The sequence below is a fragment of the Podarcis filfolensis genome (assembly GCF_964270895.1).
Source record: "Podarcis filfolensis genome assembly, chromosome: 2".
Classification (NCBI taxonomy): Eukaryota; Metazoa; Chordata; class Lepidosauria; order Squamata; family Lacertidae; genus Podarcis; species Podarcis filfolensis.
The window spans coordinates 122,306,981-122,324,537 of record NC_139605.1 but is presented as its reverse complement, the minus strand read 5'-3'; the positions used below and the strand labels follow the sequence as shown (position 1 = coordinate 122,324,537).

General features: G+C 45.4%; 1 protein-coding gene across 2 annotated transcripts in view; it reads left to right on the top strand.

Moving 5' to 3' along the window:
* TNS2 (tensin 2) overlaps positions 1-17,557 on the top strand; it is a 139,248-nt gene that overhangs the window by 20,532 nt on the left and 101,159 nt on the right. The window contains exon 1 of one of the 2 annotated variants that reach the window (XM_083599722.1): positions 14,091-14,274. The exons of the other annotated variant lie outside the window; for it this stretch is intronic. Within the exon in view, the coding sequence (XP_083455848.1) occupies positions 14,236-14,274 (39 nt within the window). The 5' untranslated portion in view covers positions 14,091-14,235. Of the gene's footprint in view, positions 1-14,090; positions 14,275-17,557 lie in introns of those variants that run through there. 2 annotated transcript variants of the gene reach the window in all.

Below are 17,557 nucleotides of genomic sequence, written 5' to 3'. Positions count from 1 at the left end.
AAAAGAAAAAAAGGGGAAGGGAGGGGAAAGGGGGGAACAATAAACAAATAAACAATAATAACAAACTTAATTCTTCACAAATCCAACTTTTTAAACATCTTGATTGACTTCCTCAAATCCCTCCCTTCTGAGTTTCCTTGTAATTTAAAAGTAACAGCTTTCCAATATCATTATTAAACTAAAACAATTTCCAATTATAGTCATCTTATTCACTTTTCTTGACATTCTGAATCCCATTTATTTAATTATAACTTAATTTGTCCTAGGCCTATTTGTTTCTTTCAAGTAATTTCTAATTTTTTATATTACAATATTTGTTCAAATAGTCTTTAAATTTCCTCCAGTCCTCTTGAAACTCCTCTTCTTTCTGGTCGCGGATTCTTCCAGTCAGGTCAGCTAGCTCTGAAAAGTCTATCATCTTCATCTGCCAATCTTCCACTGTTGGTAGTTCTTGTATTTTCCAATTTTTAGCAAGTAATATTCGAGCGGCCGTTGTGGCATACAAAAATAATTTAACATCTTTCTTGGGCAATTCTAAACCTGTTATTCCAAGGAGAAAGGCCTCTGGTTTCTTAATAAATGTATATTTCAACATTTTTTTCAGTTCATTATAAATCTTCTCCCAGAAGTCTTTCACCTTGGGACAAGTCCACCACATATGGAAAAAAGTACCTTCTTTTTCTTTACATTTCCAACAAAGATTATCACTTTTGTGATAAATCTTTGCTAATTTTACAGGGGTCAAGTACCATCTATACATCATCTTCATAATGTTTTCCTTTAACATCGTACATGCAGTGAACTTAACCCCTTTCCTCCATAGCCTCTCCCAGTCCTCCATCATTATATTATGTCCCACATCCCTTGCCCAATCAATCATGACCGATTTAACTTGTTCATCCTTTGTATGCCACTCCAACAACAAACTGTACATTTTAGACATATTCTTATCATTAGTATCTAACAACTCCGTTTCCAATTTGGTTTTTTCTGTTGCAAAACCATTTCTCTTATCCATCTTATATAATTCGTTAATTTGATATTATTGCAACTAATTCACTTTATCTTTAATTTGTTCAAATGGTTTTAATTTAAAACCTTCCTGATTCTCTAACAACAAATCTGAATACCTCAACCATTTGTTTTCCATATTTAACTTTTTTGGGGCCTGTGCTTCCATTGGTGAAATCCATTTTGGTGTTTTTCTTACTAAGAGATCTTTGTATCTAGTCCATACATTGTATAATGCCTTTCTAATTACATGATTCTTAAAACCCCTGTGGGCCTTTACCTTGTCATACCATAGATATGCATGCCATCCAAATTGATTATCCAGTCCCTCCAAGTCTAACACATCATCATGGTCAAAGGCCTGGAAACGATGCCTTATGAGGAACGGCTAAGGGAGCTGGGCATGTTTAGCCTGGAGAAGAGGAGGTTAAGGGGTGATATGATAGCCATGTTCAAATATATAAAAGGATGTCACATAGAGGAGGGAGAAAGGTTGTTTTCTGCTGTCCCAGAGAAGCGGACACGGAGCAATGGATCCAAACTACAAGAAAGAAGATTCCACCTAAACATTAGGAAGAACTTCCTGACAGTAAGAGCTGTTTGACAGTGGAATTTGCTGCCAAGGAGTGTGGTGGAGTCTCCTTCTTTGGAGGTCTTTAAGCAGAGGCTTGACAACCATATGTCAGGAGTGCTCTGATGGTGTTTCCTGCTTGGCAGGGGGTTGGACTCGATGGCCCTTGTGGTCTCTTCCAACTCTATGATTCTATGATTCTATTATCATTCTCTAATTGAATCCAATCCTTGATCCAGCAGAATGCAGCAGCTTCAAAATATATCTTCAAATCTGGCAGGGAAAAGCCCCCTCTTTCTTTTATATCTGTAAGTAATTTATATTTAATTCTAGGTTTTTCCCCCGCCAGATAAATTTAGACAATACCTTCTGCCATTCTTTAAATCATTTGACATTATCGATGATTGGTAAAACTTGAAATAAGAACATCTTCGGCAATACATTCATCTTAACCACCGATATTCGGCCCATCAATGAGAGTTTTAGATTTGACCATACCTCAAGATCTCTCTTAATTTCATTCCATAATTTTTCATAGTTATCTTTGTAAAGATTCAAATTCTTTACCGATAAATTCACACCCAAATATTTAACTTTTTTCACCGAAACAAGGCCTGTCCTTTCAAAAAGGTTTTTTCTTTCCTCATTATCTAAGTTTTTTTTCTAAGACTTTGGTTTTGCTCTTGTTTAATTTAAATCCTGCATTTTATTGCGAGTGGGGAGAACTTTGTTGCTTTGGCGCGGTACAGTGGTACCTCTAGTTACAAACTTAATTCGTTCCTGAGGTCCATTCTTAACCTGAAACTGTTCTTAACTAGAGCATAGCTGTCAACGTTTCCCTTTTTAAAAGGGAAATTCCCTTATTCCGAATAGGATTCCTCGCGAGAAAAGTTGACAGCATTGAACTAGAGGCGTGCTTTCACTAATGGGGCCTCTTGCTGCCCTGCGCTGCCGGCACATGATTTACGTTCTCATCCTGGGGCAAAGTTCTCAACTCGAGGTAACTCTTCCAGGTTAGTTTGTAACCTGAAGTGTTTGTAACTTGAGGTACCACTGTATTTGTATATATCTTTCTTCATCAACATTTCCTACCTAGCAATTTTCCCTACCTGAATAAGCATTCCCTCCAGGCCAGCCATGTACACATTAGTGTCTTGAAACACATCAAGTTCATCCCTCCTTCCCCGGCTGTCTTTCACATCTCACTCTTATGTTGCTGTACAGTCCAGGAAGGGGGCGGGGGGGGATGGCTGCACATGTGCAATGACTGTCTCAAATGTACACACCTCAGCCTAACTTCCATTTCCAAACTGATACAGTGGTGTCGGGGGGGCAGGAGGCCAGGGCCCCAGATGCAGAATCTTGGGGGGGCACTAACCATGTGCATGCAAGCACCCACCCATCAGCTGATGGGTGCTGGGTGACCGCAGCACCCGCCCCACTTCTGCCCGCCAGCTACAGGCGGGTGCCCATATGCTGGGTGGGGGCAGGATGCGGAGGGTGAAAAGCAACCTCTGCGCCCCAGCAATGGCAGGGGCTTGGGGAGTGCAGAGGGTGCTCTTCACTCTCTGTGCTCCCATCCCTGCGCCCACCTGGCATGCAAGCGCCTGGCCGCCAGCTGTCAGGCTGGGGCTAGCGTGCAGGGCAGGAGCGGGGCACAGAGGGTGAAGAGCACCCTCCATGCCCACCCTGCCCTCGCCCCTGCCTGTCAACAGCAGGGGCTCCCTCTGCACTCACCCAGTTTCCGCCACTGATGGGGGGCGGCGGGCGCTTGCGAGCCAGGCAGGGACAGGGCACAGATAGAGTCAAAATGGTTTCAGGATTGCTCTCCTGTACTATTTCAGACACGTGGTTTATATACTTATGTATGTGTTTGCCTTGTAAATTTATGAACATTTAATTTATATATTTGAGATCTTACATTCTTATAACAATTGCATTTCCCCATTGGTTTGCGGGGATGAACAAATGACTAAAGGCCTCACAAGCAAATCAGGGTGAATGCAGAACTAATGTTGATTTTCATATAACTGTGCTGCTATAAAGAAATCAGAACCAGTGAAGACCAGGCAGATTCCAACCACCATGTACACTTTGCATAAGCAAATCCGGATGAATGCTGAATGCTGGAGGTCATCTGGAGCAGGGGGAACAGAGCAGTAAGACAAGCACCACCAGATCAGACCAAAGGAACAGCTCAGTCAGTAGAGTATGAGGCTCTTGATCTCAGGTCAGGCATTGGGTGAAAGATTGCTGCATTGCAGGGGGTGGACTACATGACCCTCATGGTCCCTTCCAACTCTACAATTCTATGCTTCTAAGTCCAGCATCCTGCTGTCACAGGGGCCAGCCAGATGCCCATGGGAAACCCACAACTGTAACCCCCAGCAACTGGAACTTGTGCATAGTTCCTGCGGTGCAGTTTCCACTCCCACCCCACTTATTTCCCCCCTTCCCCTTTCCCATTAAGAGGCCTGGGAAAGAAGTAAGTGACTGCCCCAAGCCCCTAGGAGCCATTGTCTGCTTGGGGGGTCCTGGAATCACACAGGGCTAGGAGACGTCTATGCTAGACAGTTGGAAGCTGCCAAAATATCCCCCCTTCCTCCTCCTTCTCCTATCACAAGGGAACAGCCAGAGGTTAACTCTCCATTCACCCAAATAGCTGTGTTAACCCTTTAGCAGCCAGCACCATCCCCATCACCAGACTCTGTGCATTTAGTAAAAGGTTGTGGTTTAAGGATTAACTTTAGAGCTCTGAGGGTAAGAGTCAATTCAAATGTGGATTAAAATCTTCTTCAGCCACCACCAAAGATTAACTGGGAAGGGTAATAAGCAGAAAACATTGGGGCTCTTGATCTTTTGAAGTGCCCCCATAGCTAGCCGGCCACACAGAAGTGATGCTCTCCTCTCTCTTTAAGAATGCACTTGAAGGCAGATTTCCCCTTCCACTCCATAACCACAGCCAGCAGAAGGTTTGCCTTAGGCCCAAATGGTCAGGGTGGCAACCCAATGGTCCCTTTAAATGAGGAGAGTGGGAGGCAGAGGAGGGAGGGTGGGTGCAGGGAAAGACTTAATTCTGCCCTCCTCCAGCTTCCCTTCTCCAAGTTGCTCCCCCCCACACTGCACAGTGGGAACATGGGCATAGCCAGGATTTATGTTAGGGGGGGGCAGGCTTAACTAACTCAGTTAAGTATTTTTATTTATTTACTTGATCTTAGGGGGGCAGCTGCCCCTTTTGGCTACGCCCATGGGTGGGAAGTCCTTGGCAGTGCAGTTTGGAGGGGGGCAGAGCAGACAGGGGGAGGGTTAAGCACTCTTCCACTTCAGCCTCATGCACTGATTCCGCCCCCCCCTCCACACACACACCTAAGCAGCTTTCAAAGCATAGAAGCGAGCATCTGGCTGCAGATAAAGAGATAATGGAAGATATCATTTCATCATTTCTCCCGAAATAGAAGTTCCTTCTGGGAAGCAGACCCACAACCAGTGTTGTGAATGACAGGGCGGAAGGCAGGAAGGTCAAGGGAGGTGGAGTCAGAGGCACTGGCAGTAACAGCAAACATATTCTAGCTCCATAAAAAAATAAAAAAAAATAAAAATTGTCTAGTAGTACCTTATAGACCAACTAAGTTTGTTTTGGTATAAGCTTTCGTGTGCATGCACACTTCTTTAGATACTCCTTCATGCAGGGGAGGGGCTTGGGGAGAGAGGGGGAGAGAAAGAAGTCCCCTCTGCCACGTGCGTGTGCGCAGTCCAGCCCGCCACTAGGTCTGGGGGATGGTGAACCGGTCCCTTCCATAAAAAGTTTGCTGACCCCTGCTCCGGATGATCCCGTTGTTAAACATTCATTCTGCTTTGCTCTCACAAAGCTTACACTGTGGTTAGACAGTACCCAGTCTTTATTGAGCATTTGTTCTGATTTGTTTATGAGCCAGTTATATGACTGTGAGCATTCATCCTGATTTGCTTATGGGGCATTTATACATCTTTCCATTAATAATCCATACACTCCAAACTTTTCAATGCATTTTCAATGCCTCAAAAAGTCATTCTTTTAAAAAGTCAATTTGTTGCGCTAGAGAGACAGGACACTTTAAGCCACTTAAAATGCACAATCCTAAAGTTCTGGTTTGTGCTTGAATCCTTCCTGCAAAATAGTGGCATGTATCAGGCCTTCTCAGACAGAAACAGCTCAACATTTCAAATTAACTGCTCAGTCCTGTTGCTGGTCAGATAGCTTGTTAACACTACAAGATGAATAGCTGATGTTTCATCAGTGGGAGCTAATGACAGGCGATATTCTCTCTCCAGCTTTTTGAATGTGATGCTCTAGGAAAAGGGAATCTTTTTGGTTCCACAATGACAAATATTTATCAGGATCTTCCTTAAAGGCCAAATTTGACAGATGGGTGAGTCCACTCACCTGTCAATCATATGATGTCACAAATAATGCCAGGGGATTTGGTGCTTTGAGGTCGCAAAGTTGGGACTTCAAAGCACCAGCACACTTAGCATTGGGTTCAGGTGCAAAAGACTCATGTGTCCCTAGACCAAAAAGGATCACTATCAGTGAGATAAAAACCAATTTTGAATATATGGGACAACTAATAATTAGGCTTAAATTAGGAAATGCAGTAAAGATATTACTAATATAAGCAATCTGATGGCAAATCAATATAAGAAAGGGAGAGGGAGGTCAAAATGGGGTATTGAAATCTGATGTAAAACAATATCTTTTTTGCTTGATTTAAAATGGAAAATGATAAATAAAATTAAACAAACAGGTTCACTATCCCTTCACATCTATCAATACTGGGGCAGGGCATAATCTTGCTTAGTGCTGAGCTCCTGCTTTGTGCAGCACTTGAAGGACTCCTGACAGATTGCAGGGTGCCTTGGAAGTTGCTCAAGTGGGCTCTGGAGAACCTCTGCCCTTTGGGCCATGCTCTGCCCTTAGCATGTAGGACATCAGGTGTAAGGGGGTTGGGCATAGCTTGCCCAGATGGTCTCATGGGCCAAATGGGGAAGGCTGGCGGGTCAAGACTGAGAGGCTGATGATTTTGCAGGGACTGGTTAGCGGCTTAAATCTGTGAATGTTTGTAACAGTTTTTGGCACTTCCTTACAGTGCCTCTTGTGGTTGGTGGCGGCTGTGTGTGGTGCTGTGGTTTTTATCCCTGTTTGCCACTGTACAGTCATTTGCTGCTTGTGCACTACAAGCTGAGTTTATGGCCAATCAAACTTCATTCTGGATGTGGGAACCTGCACATAGCTACTGTTTGGTAGATACTGGGGGTGGTGTGTAGCCTTTGTAACAATACATTACACTGATGATGATGTTATAAGACTTTCTATTCTCAATGCCCAAGACTGGAGAGTAGAAAGTGGGGGAGCTGTCTATATATTTGTGCTCCCATGTTTTAGTGCAAAGCCAGCATGACATCACTACATCTTATTTTTTAAAGAAGCAGACTCCAGCTATAAGGAAGGGTGCAACCCCAGACGCCACCTACGACTAATGATCTTCCATCACCCCCGCGGCCACCCCCACTGCCTGGACCAATAATGCATTGCCACTCCAAAGCTATTGTGTTCATCATTGCAGAAATGGCTACAAAGCTGGGTGGGAAATACTGTGCAATGCAGCAGTCTGATAGTATTGCCATCTGGATAATAACTGAGTTGGACAAATGATAAGCATTCCAGAGAAGACAGCTAGCACGGAAAAAGCGTTCTCTTCCAGCGTCATTTATTCCCAGTGCAGTTTGGTACCTGGCCAGAAGGTGGCGCGCTCTGATTTCCACAAAGGCATTCATGATCTCTCCACAGCAGCTGTGAGAGGATTCCGTCTACCCCTTTGGCCATGTTCAACACTAGAAGTTAATGGAGATGAATAGACTCAATATACACTGATATTTGAGAGGGGAGTTTGGGAAAAAGGGGCAGTATTCTTTCTGTTATAAGCAAATGAAGAGAGTACTGTACTCTTCACCTAGGAGAATGTAGCAAAAACATGGAATTTACTGTATTACCATCATGGAACAGAGCAGTGATGGCAAACCTTTTAGAGACCGAGTGCCCAAACTGCAACCCAAAACCCACTTATTTATCATAGAATCATAGAATCATAGAGTTGGAAGAGACCACAAGGGCCATCGAGTCCAACCCCCTGCCAAGCAGGAAACACCATCAGAGCACTCCTGACATGGTTGTCAAGCCTCTGCTTAAAGACCTCCAAAGAAGGAGACTCCACCACACTCCTTGGCAGCAAATTCCACTGTCGAACAGCTCGTACTGTCAGGAAGTTCTTCCTAATGTTTAGGTGGAATCTTCTTTCTTGTAGTTTGGATCCATTGCTCCGTGTCCGCTTCTCTGGAGCAGCAGAAAACAACCTTGCTCCCTCCTCTATGTGACATCCTTTTATATATTTGAACATGGCTATCATATCACCCCTTAACCTCCTCTTCTCCAGGCTAAACATGCCCAGCTCCCTTAGCCGTTCCTCATAAGGCATCGTTTCCAGGCCTTTGACCATTTTGGTTGCCCTCCTCTGGACACGTTCCAGTTTGTCAGTGTCCTTCTTGAACTGTGGTGCCCAGAACTGGACACAGTACTCCAGGTGAGGTCTGACCAGAGCAGAATACAGTGGCACTATTACTTCCCTTGATCGCAAAGTGCCAACATGGCAATTTAACCTGTATATCTCATTTTTTCTGTGAGTTTCACATTTCTTCTTTAGGGCTGCTGTTGCAATAAATAACCCTTCATAAAAGTTATTGCATTACATTCTTCATTAAATTATCTTTCCACTGATATATAATTTCAGTGCTTTTTTTCTAAAAAAATGTTTAGGGGTACTCTCATTTTGGCTCAAGAAAATCACCACCAGGGAAAAATAAATAAAGTTCAAATTGGGAAAAATAAATGTAGTGAATTTCTTCTCCCGTTAAATTCACAAAATATTTAGGGGTATGCGTCCCCCTGTGTCCCCACAGAAAAAAAGCACTGGTATTACTCCCAAACAAAGTGGTGTTATGGGCCATCAAATCTCAGAAATACATTTTTTTCCAGCAGGTTCCACAATTTTGGCCACTAGTGTACACTGGAGGGCTGTACTAAGAGCCACCTTCTTCCAATTTTTAATATGAGATAGTGATTGTCTGCATGTGCACATACAAATAAATAAACACAGCCAGATGGACAGGGTATAATTATAAGTAGTAGTAGTAGTAGTAGTAGTATTATTATATTTTGCTGTTTCTTCGGCTGCCATTTGATCGCAGGCTCCATGGAATGAATTTCTCTGTTGGCTTCCGCGGGAAGCCCAGCAAACATGCAAACCCAGCAGCCCAGTCTTAGGTTGGCGTCTTTATATGCTTACTGACCTGGGAGTTAAGCCCTGCTGAACTCAAGGCGGCTTACTCCAGAGTAGGAAAAAGAGACTGGCAGGAGGCCCTGCCGCATCAAAAGTCATGCCTGCTCAGCCCCTCGCTCGCCCCCAGGCCCTGGTGCCGCAGGCTTTGGACAGCACACGAGACCCCTCCTCTCCTCCTCCTCCTCCTCCCCCACCCCCTGCTGGGGCGATGGCGCACGTGCCCACTGTTATGTACTGAAGTTCTCACCCTGGGCCAGCAGGGGGATACTGTAGATAGTCCACATATGCAAATAAGGGATTGAAAGTGACATTCAGCGATTTGATAGTTACAGAAAATGGTTACTGTTGCATTCTAGTGGAGCTCCATATAGGCAGGCTGGCTGAACCCTTCAGTTCAGTTCTGGCCTGTGAATAAAAAGGAGCTGTTTGAAGAATCGCTGTGTCGTCTGATATGTTCACCCACAACCTAACACCCACAGAGAGGACTCTGAGTGCCCTCTCTGGCACGTGTGCCATAGGTTCGCCACCACTGGTATGGACACATGATTTGGGCTTTTTCATGCATCATAATGGAATTGTAGAATATCCACACCAGAAATTGGCACTGGGAACAAAATTCAGCATCTTGGTAATCTAGTTTGATTTTAAATGAAAAAAGTTTCTGGTCCTTATTGAATTTGTCATAAATTTGTAGTGAAACCTGAAGGCAGAGCAGTAGTAGGAGAAGATTATTAACATTTTCAGTGGTCAGGGTAAGGCTTAAGGGCCATGTGTAGCTCATTCCACCTCTGTATGGTAATTATTCAAAGCAATTAAGTGCCTGCAAATGTGCTTATGCCACAAAATTCTGCAGGCTTCAGTAATTGTCTTTCCTTGACACACAATTTCAATTTCTTTTTGAAGACCTTGTTAAACATAGGGGAAGTTTTAAATCCAGTTCATAACCCACACTATGTGTGAGAGAAGTCCTGTAACTATGTTAAACAAACCCTCCCTTGCTCCTATTTCTTTATCAGCAGAAGGTAGTTTAAAGAAACCCCCACTATATTTATATAATAACTAATCCCCTCCAAGTGATTTGAAAGCAGATTAGAAAGCCAACATCACACCGCTAAAATGAGCCGGATTTTGTTTCTAAACAAGAGAAACAGCAGCATAACATCTTTGTTTACCTTTGTGCTATGAAAAGCCTCCTTGTCTAATGTCTGCAGATCAGGATGCTGTTAGAGGCACCAGAGCAGGCTGGGCTTGTTCTTTCTATCAGGTGGCAATACTACAGGTATAGGAAGAAGGGAGGAAAAACTCAGCACTCCAGTCTATCTGGGAGCCCCAATGTGAATGGATACTCCCAGTAGTTAGTGACTGATGTTGAAAAGAAAGCACTCTGCACCCACTCCTAAGAAGAGCTCTGCTGGATCCAGCCAGTGGCCCATCTAGTCCAGCATCCAGTCCGGTTCTCACAGCGGCCAAGCAGGTGCCCCAGTGGGAAACCCACAAGCAGCAGCTGAGTGCAAGAGCCCTCTCCCCACTCAGAAACACTTCTGTCCATTAATATTGAGCCATGATGCTGAAACTGAAAGCAGTCCCTAGAACCATTCCCTGGTCCAAATGAAGCCCTGGTGTCCCTTTAAAAGCAAAAAAAATTGAGCTGGCATGCTGGTCGCTATAAGAACGCAGTATATGAGCATAGAAAATCCACAAGATGAGCAAGGCCAGAGGCAGCTTTCTCTTGAGCCCTGCAGTTGGGAACAGCTGTTGACAAGAGCTGTGACTTAGCCTTCTCCTTCCTGACAGGGCTCAGGCCTTCAGCTTCCTGGTTCAGCTGGTTCTGGACTAAGGATTCAGGAAAGGAGGGGAGGACTCTGCCAAGGGCCGGAGCCCAGGGGAGGAAAGGGTGTGGGTCTCCCGAGTGCTATCAGCACTTCCTTTGCCTGAGGACAAGAGGCCAGGCTGAGGATTGGAAGGCCACTTGGGAGTCACAGTGAGCACCAGGCATGTTGCACTGGTAGTGCAGTACTGAAGGGTCCGCATCTGTCGAGGCGGCAGAGAATTCAATGCAGGTAGGTAGGAGATGGGTGGGAAAGGACTTGTTCATTCACAAATACAAATGGAGCAGACAGGAGAGAGAGAGAGACCTGTTAGACACCAGGCTGTGTACATACCAGATATTTAAAGTGCATTCAAAGCACCTACATACCCACACCAAGAATCCTGGAAGTTGTAGATCGCCCCTCATAGTGCTACAGTTCCCATCATCCTTAATAAACTTCAGTTCCCAGGATTCTTTGGAGGGGGGTTGTTTTAGGAGTTAGCGAAATCCAGGATCTGATTAAAAGCTGCTGTGGCTGTGCACCAGTGATTATGTGGGGGAGGCCTTACCGTATGCTGTAAAACCTTTCAGTTTTGTGGTATTTTAATGGGCCCAACCCAGACTTCTGCTACTTTTAAAAAAACACCAAGAGCATTGCTCAAGGCTGGTTTGCAAGCTACAGAATGCCACAGGGAGGCTGCTTTTAAGTTGCCCTGGGAGGCTCCATTTTAGCACAAGGGAAGCTGTTCAGTGTGCAATTACGCATTGTGCAGCAGGAGAAATTTTCCTTATGTCAGCACCAAAGTCCCCAAACATAGACTATGGCAACCCTGGTGGGGTCCATTAAAATACTCCATGGATGTGCCACACTTCTCTGGATGCTGTTGGATTTTTTGTTTTTTTAAATGGTACCTAGAAAGCTGTATTATACTGTGTCTGGCAATTGGTCCATCCAGCCCAGTATTGTCTACACGGACTGGCAGAAGCTCTCCCAGATTTCCAACAGGGTTTCTCTCCCAGCCCAAACTAGAGAGACCTAGGATTGAACCTAAGACCTTCTGTATGGAAAGTGGATGTTATTCTATATGCAATTGCTTGTGTCCTACTTGCTTTTATTTGGCTACTGTTATTTGAGAAGGATTTGTGATTGTAGGTAATGTAAAATGAGAAGCATGACCATTCGTTCTCAACAGCTGAATTTGTGACCTTTGGCTTTGCATATGGGAGACCTGGGTTAAACAGCTGCTTAGCCCTGACAACTCATTGGGCAGCCTTGGATCAATAACAATAAAAATTAAGCATTTCCACAACTAAATCTTAACCCCAACAAAAACCTCTACACCCAGCAGCCTCTAAGCATTCTGGTTAGCTGGTCTTGCAAGACTCACAGCAAAGCTGATCTCTGGACACTTAAGCTCTAGCAACAGCTAGTCAGTGAGGTCCCCGCCCTCCCAAACCAGGTGGAAACAGATGGGCAACCCAGGGAACGAGTCTTGCAGGACTTACAGCAAAGATGGTCTCTCTGTGTACCGTATTGCGTTAGATACACCAAGCTGGTCTGATTCAATAACAGGCAGCTTCTCATGTTCCCCATCTGAAGCCTCAACCTGTCACCATTCAGACATGCTGCCTATCACCTTTTCATTCCTCTTCATGCCTATCAGGGTCACCAGAGCCTTGGGGAGAGGAGGCGGTAGAGAGTATATGGGCTCTTCTCTTACCTTTGAGAGCTCCTTGATTCCCAAAATTAATAAGGTTGGCCTCATTGGCAGAGTAAAAGTTTTAAAGCAGAGTGGGGGAACCTCTGGCCCTCAGATATTGCTGAACTACATCTCCCATCCACCCAGGCCAGTATGGGTCCTAGTTAAGGCTGATGGGAGTTGTAGTCCAGCAACATCTAGAGGGCCATGGGCTCAGCCCTCCTGTTTCAAAGCATGAAGAACAGTATTATCACTTCTTAATTGCTATAGCTCATGCAGCTGGTAAAAGTGCCAGACATGACATGGTCTAATTCAGAAGCAGGCAATTTTTATTGTAGCAAGGGGTTGGTATGCCCTCTGTACTGAAAACTGAACCTTTTGCACTAATGTTATCCAAACTGAACCAGAAAACCAAATTGTTCAGCCTGTATAGATTTGACAGACTAGCATCCATTTGATAGTTTCAGACAACCTCTTCAGCTTTTGCTCATCGGGGATCACTAAAGCTTTGCCTCTGACCAACAGAAATTTATCTCTCTTCCCCAGCTCCCTGGCTTCTGAAATTTCAGTGGGTGTTGCTTATATACTTTTGAAGTCCCCCTTTTTTGCAGCTGTAAGGGCCACAATCTTACTTTTATTTTTAAAAAGTGAATGGGTGTGGGACAGAGGGAGTTTCTCAGGATGCTGAATGGAGTGTACAGCCCTTGTACTCGAGTGTTGGGGGCATATGGAGGAAGCATTGCATAGAAAACACTGGTGTATAGAATCATAAAATTATAGAATCATAGGACTGTAGAGTTGGGAGGGACTACAAAGGTCATCTGGTCCAGCAGTGAGTTTGGAAAGTCCTTGTTTGCTGGAGAACAAGTCTGTTCCTAAGTAAGTCCTGCTATGGTCAACAGAGTTGACTCCCAGGTCACAGCAGACTTTAGCCAAAATCTAGGATGTCCATCCAGCAGCCCATGAATTGCCTCTAATATACCAGAGTTTATTCTGCCACCAATCTGAAAGTGTTTTGCGCCCACCCTGCTTCAGAAGCTAGCAGGCCTGCCCTAAATCATAACCATGTAGGCAATCTCCCCAACCTGGCCCCCACGTGGGTTAAATTGACTGGGAGCTTAGATCCTACCAAAGCCACTTAAAAAATAATGATCAGGGTTCAGCCTTGAAATGAGCAAGCAAAGTAATAAAAATGCAGAGTGCTTTGCAGAATGTATGAAGTGCCTTTTCCTTCTACACTGAACAAGCCCAGTCAGACCCACCCAGTTAGAGAAGAGTGATTTCCAGACATGGTCAGCCCCCTTCCACCCCCAGACCCTTCTGCTTGGTTAACGGAATCGGCATGGTTCATCTGTGCGTTATATGCGCCGCTGCTACACTGACTGACGCAGGGCTATCAACTCTCCCTGCTTTCTGCAGCAGCTGTTGACTCGCAGAGCTGATTTCCCACTCTTTCTTCCTCTCTCCCCTCCCTTTCGACGAGATTTCATACTTTCAGCAGGAAACGCAGTTTGGGGGTGGTCATCACTCCCTGCATTAGGAGGGTAGGGAAAAGGGTCCGGGAAAAATCTGAGAGGGAGGGAGGGAGAAAGGAAGGAAGGGAGGGAAGAGAGAAAAGGGAGGGTGTGTTTCTGCTCAGGCTCAAGAGACACTCAGGTTTCTTTACTGCAAGGAAGTTTGCAGCTCCCTTCTCTCTCAGTAAGAATCGGGCAGAGGGGTTTTAGATGGAGGCCAGCTCAGGGGCTGCCACCAGTTTTGCAGCGTATTGAGATGCCAGCCCCAAATCAGACACCATCAGAATCCATGAAGGTAAGCTGGGAACTTTCCCCTTTCCTTCCCCTTACTGCTTGTGACACCGGGTTAGGGGGAGCAGCTTCTTGCAAATGGGCTCCAATGGCTGGAAACACAATCTTCTCCCAGTTTTTTAAGGCTGTGGCGGAGACACAGGATTGCTCCAAGAGTGGGGGCGTGGATGGACCAAATAGGCTTCAAAGGCAGCCACAGGAAAGGGGAAGAGGGGAGCTTTGATGGGATGCTGGCCTTTTGGAAGGGCTTGCTTCTGACTTCACTAGACAGCTTGGAGATGTGGCTTTTGAAGGATGGCTTGTAATATTTTACAAACAAAATATGCTTTATCTACCTTATATGGGTCTGCAGGGGGCAAGCAGCTCATTTCACTTTACAAAAAAGCCCATGCAGAAGCCAGTGCTTTAAATGTGAGTATGTAAAAGCAGCCCTGCTGGATCAAACCACGAATCTGCTTAATCCAGAATCCTGTTTCTAACAGTGGCCAGCCAGGAAGCACATGAGCAGGCCAGGAAGGCAACAGTCTCTCCCCCACCCTCGCCGCCCATGTTGTCTGATGTTCAGAACATGGAAGTTTCACTTACTAGCTGTCCATGGCTAACAACCTGGGATGCACCTATGAGTAAAATGGGAGTGGGTGGAGCTCAGCCTTGGCGAGGGAAGGCAGCCCTCTGAGCTTTTCTGTCTAGCCCTCTGGGCCACATGCTCTTTCCCTGGGCTCCTCTCCCAGGCAGCTCCCCTCCCCAGGCCTATTCTGCACCCTTATGGAGTGCCTTTTGACTGGGAAGCGTCCACAAACTCTGCTTGCCTGGATGGAGAGGGGTGTGTACTCGGAAACCTCTGACTTTCGTGTGGCTGGAATGTACAGTGGTACCTCAGGTTAAGAACTTAATTCGTTCCAGGGGTCCGTTCTTCACCTGAAACTGTTCTTAACCTGAGGTACCACTTTAGCTAATGGGGCCTCCTCCTCCTGCTGCTGCCGCCACACGATTTCTGTTCTCACCCTGAAGCAAAGTTCTTAACCCAAGGTACTATTTCTGGGTTAGTGACCATCAGTATTTGGCAAATGACTAAGCTGGGCTATGTTTGTGTGTCTCCCCATGATAGGGGATTTCACAGTTTCCAAAATATTGTACCAGATTAGCTGCCGCTAAGGGAGGATCCAACATCCAATGCAATTTTGACACTTTAAGAGGGCTGCCAACTGAACATGGCCTTGGGTAGGGCGCCAGTAGCTGTGCACATGCTGTACATTTAAAGCACATGCCCCCCCACAAAGCATCATGGGAACTGTACCAGTCACAGACTACAGTTCCTGGATTCTTGGCAGGGAGGAGCTCCCTATATCAGCCATGTATTCTTGCCCTGTACAGTGGTACCTCAGGTTACAAACACCTCGGGTTACAGACTCCACTAACCCAGAAGTAGTACCTCAGGTTAAGAACTTTGCCCCAGGATGAGAACAGAAATCACGTGGCGGCAGCGGGAGGCCCCATTAGCTAAAGTGGTGCTTTAGGTTAAGAACGGTTTCAGGTTAAGAACGGACCTCCGGAATGAATTAAGTTCTTAACCCGAGGTACCACTGCATATGGCCAGAGTTGTGAGGGGTTGCTTGTAACTTCAATCTTTGCTCAATACTGATCTGAACCATCCAGGAGACGGCATTGCTTAAGACGCCAACAAGAATGTGTGTCTTGCATCACAATAAATTAATCCTACTGATCAAATAACGGTGCATATTTATTGAGTTGTTGCCTCTTGCTTCATTAGGAAAGACAGTTTACAAAGTCCTGAGCTGCAGCCACCAGCCTTGGCTTGTATGATTGGAAGGGAACAGCTTTCACTGTTCAGTCCCCCTGTGAAGCCATATCATTTCCTTCTTGCCTCAGCAGATATGCTGAAACCCAAGCTGGTCTAGTTTCACTTTTGTTTAAAATGATATTATTATTTTTAAAATGATATGACTATTTAGCAGCCCTGTTTGCGTAAGAGTGGCACCATGTTGCTGTTTTTGTATCTCTCTACCAAGAATTTTTAAAAAGGTGGTTCCCAAGATTCTCTGGCACTCCAACATGGCCAAGAAACAAAACTCGTACGGGGGACGGAGCCACGCTAAGTAGGTAGTCTAGGCAGATGCACATCATGCGTTTGAAGCACATCCCCCAAAGAATTCTGGGGACTGTAGGGTGCTGGGAATTGTTGTTGTGAAAGGGGGAAACTATAGTCCCAAACTTTTTGGGGAGAAATTATGTGCTTATGCATTTGTTGTGAATTAGCCTCTACTAGGCTTGATCCTCACATAGTTGTAGTTTTGTCCCCTGCTTTGTTATGAATGAATTTGTTCCTCTGTTATCACAATATCCTGTCAGCAGAAGCTAGGCCACTCCAGGCTGGAGGTAGTGGATGGACATGCAATGCATTGCCCCAAGTGCACACCATCACTTTCTGACATATAAATGATTGGCTGCCATGCTCTCTTTGATGTGCTTGCGCGACAGTATAACCATGAGAGCAGACCCTGCCATCCACCCCTGACAGTGGGAAGCCTGGATCTCATGGCACGGGACCCTCCCAAGGGGTGCTGTTCAGTGGAGGTATATACAATTATGCATGGTGGGGAGATGTGGATATAAAACGTTCCCCCCCATGTTTCTAGAACTCGGGGACATCCAATGCAGCTGAAAGGTTAGAAGATTCAGGGCAGACAAAATTAAGCACTTTTTCACACACCTTGTACTGTGGAACTTGCTCCCCCAAAGAAGTGCTGTACTGATTGCACCAACTTGAATGGCTTTAAAAGAGGATTAGACAAATCCATGGAAGAAAAGGCTATCAGTGGCTACTAGCTATGCTAGCATGCTCTCCTTCCACTGTCAGAGCCTGTATGCCTCTGAATACCAGTTGCTGGGAACTGCATGAGGGGAGAGGACTGTGGCTTGTGGGTTTCCTGCAGACATCTGGTTGGCCTCTGTGAGAACAGAATACTGGACTAGATGGGCCTTTGGCCTAATCCAGGAGCACTCTTCCTACGTTCTTATGTGTCTGAGTTTACATACCCTGCAAACATCCTTGAAAAACTGGGACATCTCATTTCCCCTTGCGAGAGCATGGCAGCCATTTTGGGCACTGTGATATTGTGCAATCGTGATAAGCGCTTTTGGGGGGCTGTGATCTTGTGCAGCACCCCAAACACGTGTTTTTGGGTGCTGTGAGGCATGACCCCAAAAAAGCATGTCTTTGGAGCACAGATGAGAAGATGCAACATGTTGGAGGGTATGAGTATATA